Source organism: Sycon ciliatum, chromosome 13, assembly GCF_964019385.1.
Source record: "Sycon ciliatum chromosome 13, ocSycCili1.1, whole genome shotgun sequence".
In the NCBI taxonomy this organism is placed as follows: domain Eukaryota; kingdom Metazoa; phylum Porifera; class Calcarea; order Leucosolenida; family Sycettidae; genus Sycon; species Sycon ciliatum.
The window spans coordinates 21731211-21739574 of record NC_088655.1 but is presented as its reverse complement, the minus strand read 5'-3'; the positions used below and the strand labels follow the sequence as shown (position 1 = coordinate 21739574).

Genomic DNA, 8364 nt, shown 5'->3' with positions numbered 1-8364 from the left:
GAATGATGTTCTGGACCCCGGTCCGTCTCTCCTACCGAGTATTTCTGGTTTGCTGCTGCGTTTCCGAGAGCGGGAAATTGCGATGCAGGCAGATATACGGAAGGCCTTCTTCATGGTCGGCCTGGAGGAAGCTGACCGTCGCTATGTCCGGTTTCTGTGGCCCAATGAGAAGGGCGAGATGACCACGTACCGCCTCACCCGTTTGCCATTTGGTGTCAATTGCTCTCCGTTTATTTTGACGGCAATCCTGCAACACCATCTGGATGCCGAAGCAGAGCAGCTTGATCCCAAGTCACGCGAGCAACTGAACCACCTACGTGAAAGTCTCTATGTTGATGACTGCGTGGCCAGTGCATCCACTCCACAGGAAGCTGACGAATTCCGCACGCAGAGTGTTCACAGCCTGAGTACTGTCGGCATGGATTTGCGCAAGTGGCGCATGAGTACTGATGAAGCCGCAGAAGAGTCTAAGGTCCTTGGCTGTACCTGGACGGTAACTGACGAGCTGTGCTTTCCAGTCGGCAAGACGGATGACGTCAAGTTGCCCTGGACGAAGCGCACGCTACTGAAGGCGGTAGCTTCTATTTACGACCCCCTCGGATTCGTGTCGCCATATTCGCTGCAGGGCAAGATCCTGATGCAGGAACTCTGGAAGCTGGCAAGTGGTTGGGATCAGCCGCTGAGTGCAGAGTCAGCGAGTATCGCTATCAAGTGGTGGCAAGACCGTCATCTGCTCCCATCGCTATGTTTCCCACGTTGGCTAGGTGACAGAAGCGACGCGCCTGCAGTGCACCTGTTCTGTGATGCATCGGAGCTTGGTTATGGCTGTTGCATCTACTACGTGTTCGACGGAGTCAGCCGGCTAGTGTTTGCGAAGTCCAAGGTGAGCCCGCTGAAAGCTCATACCTTGGCCCGCATGGAGCTGCAAGCAGCGTTCATCGGTGCCCGTTGTCTACAGTTTGTACTGGAGCAGTCATCCGTGTCACCAGCCACTGTGCACGCTTGGTCGGATTCTATGACAGTGATCCAGTGGTTGGCAGCACCTCCGTATCGCTGGAAGACATACGTCTCGAATCGTGTTAGCGAAGTTCAAGCCATCGCTAAGCAGCACTCGGTTACGTGGTTGCACTGCCCTGGAGCTGACAACCCAGCTGATATCGCTAGTCGTGGTGCGTCTGTTACGGAGCTGATGGGAGATGTTTGGCAGCAGGGCCCAGCGTGGCTGCGAGATGGTCAGTGGCCGAGGAAGGAAGAACCAGTGCCTACTGACGAGTCGCAGATGGAGCTGCACGTCAAAGCAGTGCTGACACCTGATGCCAAGAACCAGTGGTGGCTTCGCTTGTCCAAGTGGACACGGGTCCAGGGAGTTGTTCGCCGGATGCTTTCCTGGAAGTACAAGGACGCAGCAGTTGTCAGTGCCAAGGCAGATCAGGTACTGTTGAGAGCTATCCAGGAGGAGTGCTTTCGGGCAGAGTTGTCTGAGCTGCGCAATGGCCGTAGCGTACCGAAGTCGTCGAAGATTGGCCAGTTCAGCCCGTTCCTCGACAACGATGGTCTGATTCGTGCGACGCTACGACTGCAGTTTGCCGACTTGGATCCCGACACGACGCAGCCAGTACTGCTGGCCAAGCACTACCTGACAAGGCTGATGCTGACGAATGTCCATGTTAGCCGGCTCCACCAGGGTGTGGAAGCGTGCCTTGCGTTTGTGCGCCGCCGGTATCTGATTGTTGGTGGTCGACGCATGTTGCGTGCAGTCAAGGAGAAGTGTGTTGTCTGTCGTCGGGCTGATGCCCCTACTGCGTCTGAGAGAGCTGCACCGCTCCCAGCTGATCGTGTGTTGCATCAGCGGCCGTTCTGCGTTGTCGGTGTCGATCACGCTGGCCCGCTGCTCGTCAAGGACCGCGGCATATCCAGCAAGGTGTGGATTCTATTGTTTGTGTGCGCGACAACACGTGCAGTGCATCTTGAGCTTGTCGAGAGTCTGTCGGAGGAAGAGTTCCTCCTAGCGTATCGTCGTTTCGTCGCGAGATTCGGCAAGCCTACTCTAGTTCGGTCGGATAACGGCACAGCGTTCGCAGCTGCATCCCGACGTCTCGTCAGTTCAGTGGATTGGCGACTGAATGCCCCAGCAGCACCATGGCATGGTGGGTTCTTTGAACGGCTGGTTGCTATTGTCAAGTCCCCACTGCGGCGTGTGTTAGGCAAGTCGCTCCTATCCAAGACGGAGCTACGGACTCTGCTGTCGGAAGTCCAGGATGTCGTCAATGACCGTCCGATCACGTATGTAACGGAGGACGAAGACTTGCCGCTGTCTCCGTCGATGTTGCTGGGTGCTGCTAGTGTCCAGTCTGACTCGAATGCTGAGAGTTGCTTGTCTCACACTGATGCGAACCGTCGTCTGCAGTATCTTTCGCAGCTGAGAGTGCACTTCACTGCCCGATGGACTGAGGAGTATTTGTTGAGCCTCCGCAGTCACCATGACCGCAAGGGTCATTCACTAGCAGTTGGCGATGTCGTGTTCCTGGCAGATCATACCAAGAAGCGTGTGTGCTGGAAGTTGGCCAGAATACTGCAACTGCACACTGGTCGAGATGGCCGCCAGCGTGTCGCGAAGGTCCGAGTGAGCGGACATGAGTTGCTGCGGCCAATTCAGCGCTTGGTGCCGTTGGAGATCTCCAGCCGTAATGAGTCACCAACTGCTGATGCTGATAGTGAGCCCGAGGATGTCGTGCCTGCAAGTATTGCTGATGATCCAGAGGAAGTGATTAGTGAGAAAGCCACACTCAAGCCACAGCCACAAGTACAGCAACCAGTACGCACGCGTACACGTCTTGTGCAACGCCCTCAGAGGTATCGTGAGTGACTTGTGTATGTGTGAGATGTGCTTTGGTGGGGAGGATGTCGCAGACCGATACATTCTCTGTTTCGAGTTGTTTGCATGCGTATGTTGCGAGTGGATCACGATAGATTGAGACGCTCGAATTATTGCTAGAGTTTTAGAGTTTCTTACCTGAGATGTATTTTCGCTGCGATTGAAGTTCTGCTGCAGAAGTGTTAGGATTATTTACCACTACCTGACAGGGTTTGCTGTCACCCAGCGTCGGGTGCTAACACCCTCTGACAGGTGTAACCCTTCAGCTTCATTCTTTTCTTCTTTCTTTCACAACCGTATTTTGAATATTTCTGTTTGTTTGATTTTGTTCTGCACCTGGTCGTTGCTTGCAGACCAGTCGCCATATTTTCTATAGTTACGCTGACTGTGCAGTCGCGTACTCATGACGTAGTAGTGTAGTGTGTCTTCTAGAAGCTGTGTCAGATTTGTTCTCTTGACCCTTTCGCTTTCTTTGACATCACGTATCCATATCTAGAAGCCGTGTCAGATTTGTACTCCTGACCCTTTCGCTTTCTTTGACATCACGTATCCATATCTGTTTCACGGGAGCTTTTGTGAACCCGCGCGGTCGCGCGCATGGTTCCCCCGCATCTTGCTGTGTTGTACGATAATTTGGTACTACGTTATTTTCTTTATCCTTTTCTGGACATCTTGGTCCTTTTCGGGCCTTCTTGTTCAGGTTTTCTTGTCGTTTGTCTTTTGTCTCTTCGTCTTTCAATCGAGTGATTGTTGGAACCAGGTTGCCTACGATGTCTCCTACGACCCTTGTGTGAAGTATTATTGAAGAGCCTTGTTGGCCACAGCCGGAAACTGGCGAGTTGAGTACCGAACAATCAAATCCATCAGCTTAGGTGCTACTGACAGACCAAAGCCCATTCTTGTTAGGACATACGTCTGACCTTTCCACTTCACCACCTGGTAGCGCCATAGGTCAGGGCACACACGGACTTGCAAATATGCCTTCCGTATATCAATCAGAGCATATGAATCGGGATCTCCTGCACCGCGCCACTGCCGCAGCTTCTCTTGGCACGCAGGTGCTTCAGCACCAGGGTTGGATACCAGCTCTTTGTTCAAAGCAGTGTAGTCCAAACACGGTCTCACAGGCGTCGTCAACTTGTGCTCTTGTTTGACTGCTAGCAGGGGAAGTACTGCAGCCGGTTCTCCGTGGACCGCTGGATCATGAGGTATGAGCCACCCCTTCTCAATCCATCCGTCTACTTCGTCACAGAAGGTATTCTCTTGCGATTCCGACAGACCGCTCCGCGAATACTGAGCCACACCGGAGCCAATGAAACCCTCAGGCTCATTATTGCTTGACCACTTCCACGATATCTCCCAGTGTCGCTCTTCAGCGTTCCAGCACACCGTGCCATCACTGGTGGTAAGCACGACATTGCCTGTGTCGGCGTCTTCTGTGACTTGCACATGCCGAGGGAGCTTAGTCGGTGTAGGTACAGCTCCGACAACGTCAGGTGCGCGTTTACCCGACTTCTCCTGGGCCGGGCCGATCACCACACCAGCTAGCCTTCCGTCATCATATTCCATATGCAGACCCCCACACATTGTCACGAAGTCTGAGCCGATCAGCACGTCAGCCGACACAACGTTCAGGTCAGGAAGCACAACAGCGGACATAGTTGACTCAGGAATTGACACAGGACCATCATCACGCTTGAACTGCAGTTCCACCACGCCACGTGTAGTCAGCTGCTCTCCATCCAAGGCAACAATTCCTTTGCCCAGACTCTCAGTAACAGGGACACCCAAACTGTCAACAAGTGCTTCGCTAATGAGCGTGCGACAGGAGCCAGTATCGATGATGGCTTGCACGCGCCTCCACACATCCCTGTCAGGTACAGCCACGTCTACAAACACACGAGGCAAACCAGGTCGCGTGGTAGTTACTGCAGCTAGGAGACATGGATCGGCGATCTCCACAGCCGCTCCGGCCACGCCTTTGCCTCTCTTCTGGTCTCGGAGCCATTGCTTTTTGAGCTCACAGTCCTGTTGATAATGACCCGGTTGCTCACAGAAGAAACATGTAACATTTCGTGGCCCTGATGACTTCTGCTGGCCACCACCGCTGCCTCCACTGCTCTTCACAGCACTGCTGCCGCCACCACGTCCTTCCGGGCAATGTCTCCGTATATGCCCAGGTTCACCACACTTATGACAGACAATATGGGACTTCTTCCCACCGGAAGGGCCAGACACCACTGCACCAGCAATACCTGGCCTTGCTGACACAACCTTGCGCAGTGCTCTCAACTTCTCCACACAGTCGGACACACGTAAGTCTTTCCCAGCACTTGACAGGCGGATCTCCTTGGCAAAATCAAAAGGGAGACCAGCCAGCAGCTGCTCAATAACGACAGAATCGTCATCACCTGTCAGCTTGTGACCTGATGCAGCCAGCAGCCGCTGCAAATCAGACACGTACGCGTCAGGACTTTCATCAGAAAGGAACCGGCGGGACGTAAATTTTTCGTACGCATCACTTCCTGTCACGCCGAACGACTTTTGCAGCAAAGCGGACACCTTATCCTCGTCCTTCTTATCCGCAGCCTCCATTCTACTAAACACGAGCAGCGCATCTCCTTCCAAAAACAGAGGAAGTCTCTGCATGCGCTTATCAGCCGTGTCCCAACCGTTCACCTCCGACAGCACAGAGTACTTCAACCAAAAGTCATCAAAGCTGTCACCTGCCTTCCCACCGAAGGACTTCATCAAGCCGTCCAGCTTCAGGCCAGACATGGCTTCAGGTTCAGAAGCAACGACAACTGCTTCACTGTCCGATACAGGCAAGGCCTCAACCTCTCCTTGTCTCGCTCTCTGTCTCGTACGACGACGACGAGGCATACACTAAAACTGACGTCTACGCACAAACAATTCCCGGGTTTCGGCACCACGCTGTTAGAAAATTACCCCCACAACCGGTCTCAGGCATACCACGGCCAAAACACCACACAGGTCTGGACAAGATATTATACTAACTGGAAGGTTATTGTTTGTGCTAATACATACGACAGTACAACAAGAGAGAGAAGTTTGTTCACAAAACCATCGCCATCGGAACACACCAGAACTACTGTAAAAAGAGCTAAGAACAGCGTGTATCAGAAAGGAACTGGAGCATGCATGCGTACCACAGCAAGCGCAAACAGCTGCACAGCATACATGCATGCGTACAAGAAAGCCGCAACCACAGGATGAATCACGCACATGAATCACATGACAGGCAACAAGAGGTAAGAAGTAATGTCAACTACACAAGACAGAGTCATACAAGAGAAAGTCATACTTGTAGTTCGATTACAAGCCCCGTCGTAAAAGTAAGAAATTAGAACTGGCGCATTGTCCTCCCAAATGTGAACTGATCCACCTAAATCGCGATTGACGGGACCCGAACGCACCAGTAGCACGAGGTTCCTACCTGTGGATGCAGCTGGGGACGCTGGTCCATAGCCAAAGCCAAAGCGGCAAAGGTGGGCTTCGGGGTAGATCTAAGTGTTGTATGGTAACTTGATCAGCGCCGACGCCGGCTGTGATCCTGTGCCCTCCCGACCTCGTGCTACTGGTGCGTTCGGGTCCCGTCAATCGCGATTTAGGTGGATCAGTTCACATTTGGGAGGACAATGCGCCAGTTCTAATTTCTTACTTTTACGACGGGGCTGCACCAGTAGAGGTTTTTCAGAACCGCTCACAGAGCAGTTTTTATATGGGTAATTTCAGTTCTTTTTCTGTTCCCTCCCCCACCCTAGCCCAGCTCCGAAGATAAACATGGTGAGCACGCGCGCGATGCACTGTATGTAGCCATGCAACTGCAGTAGCACACTGATACATTCCAGCCCTCCCCACCTCGCTACCCCGAACACAGACACCTTGTGACAAACACGCACATGCACATGGCACACACACACATGGGCACGCACACACATACATACACACACACACGACCCAAACAGGAAATTCTTGATGAACATTGTATAATGCCATGCAAAGCAGTGGCCACCATACATCAGGAAGTCAGTTGTGAAACAAAAATAATTCAACTACAATGTGTAGGTAAGCTAGCAGCCAAAGCACAACATTGCAAACCGTGATGATATTTGCCTAAGGATTGCAGTTTGCAGACCACACCATGGAAGCAGTGAATACAGAATTATTGTAATGTCATACAAAGACGAGCAAAGAAGTGGCCACCATACACCAGAAACTTGCAGAAAGTCACATATCCAACAGATAGAGAAGTGAACAGCATCTGGTACAGCCCACACAAAACCAAGCTGACCTGATACTCGTCCGAAGATCGTAAGTGGCAGATCCTTTTCAACGATAGCATGCAGGTGTACGTTACACGCATGGACAAAATCTGACCGTGTCATCGGCATACATTGTCATCACATGCATACCCCACAGGTTACACACATGCACAGTAGAAGCACAATAAAAGCAATGGAAAAATATGAAGGGGTTGCTGAAGCATCTTCACACTTCAATTTCAGACTTCGATGTGGTCGTCACGGGGTGATATACCTGCAAGATACAAGTGATACAGAAAGCAAGCATAAGGTCGTGAGGTAGGCTATGAGACACCACAAATGGGTCACCTACATGTATGTTCAGGGCTGGTGTACACACACACGCAGAATTATCATAATCGAGAATTTCCCAAACTACAGAAGAGCAATGAAATCCATTTGCATGCACAGGAGCAATTTTGCAGTATGATGCGCAGCTCGGGAATACACCTGTTGGCAATGGATTACATTCCCATTGGAATTCCCATTCACGTGGGATTCACAGAAGCAATTTGGCAGTGTGCTGCGCAATGCGACACGACCTGCGATTCTGCGTGCGATGCAAACTCGCACAAAATACCATTCACAGAATCAGGACAAGACGTCAGCGATGCAACAGCGCCTTGCTGACGTGCCTCAAGTCAAACCTCAATGAGAATGCGTTTGTCGGTTACAACTGGTACAAATGTACAAGCAATTTCTGAAAATGCTCCTGTGAATCCTGCTTTAAGCAGTGCAGGAATGTCCCTCCTCCGCTCCCCCCCCCCCCCCTCCACACCCTCAGGGAACTTGACAAGGAAGGGTGGTCTTCGCGGTTCCCAACATCTATTTGCAGTTTCTGGTCTCCACTATGTCTTTTCAATGGGGATTTGTACGTACCATAAAAGCAAGCCTAAAAAATGAACAGCACATTTGCCGTTCCCCCACTGGGGAGGATGCGTTCCAAAGCTATCCTGACAAGATACTCCGAGAAGCGGTGCTGAGTGCAATGCACTGTGAAACTGAAAAAGCTGACCAAGCCGTGGCATATAACGTCTAAACTTCAAATTATTGTAGTTCGCCAGCTGACTACTTTCAGACTCCATGTAGGTTGGAGTACAGCTGGCTTAGAAGTTTGACAACGGCGCACGCACATAAGCAATGGCCACCTTACCTGTACTGTAG

General features: G+C 51.7%; 2 protein-coding genes across 2 annotated transcripts; one reads left to right on the top strand and one right to left on the bottom strand.

Moving 5' to 3' along the window:
• Positions 1-1378: 1378 nt before the first annotated feature.
• LOC135829278 (uncharacterized) lies at positions 1379-2866 on the top strand. Its single transcript, XM_065341681.1, has one exon. The coding sequence runs from the start codon at positions 1379-1381 to the stop codon at positions 2864-2866; it is 1488 nt and encodes a 495-aa protein (XP_065197753.1).
• Positions 2867-3673: 807 nt separating this feature from the next.
• LOC135829277 (uncharacterized) lies at positions 3674-5758 on the bottom strand. The gene has a single exon (XM_065341680.1). It carries the CDS (start codon positions 5756-5758, stop codon positions 3674-3676), a length of 2085 nt encoding a protein of 694 aa, XP_065197752.1.
• Between the last annotated feature and the right edge of the window lie 2606 nt (positions 5759-8364).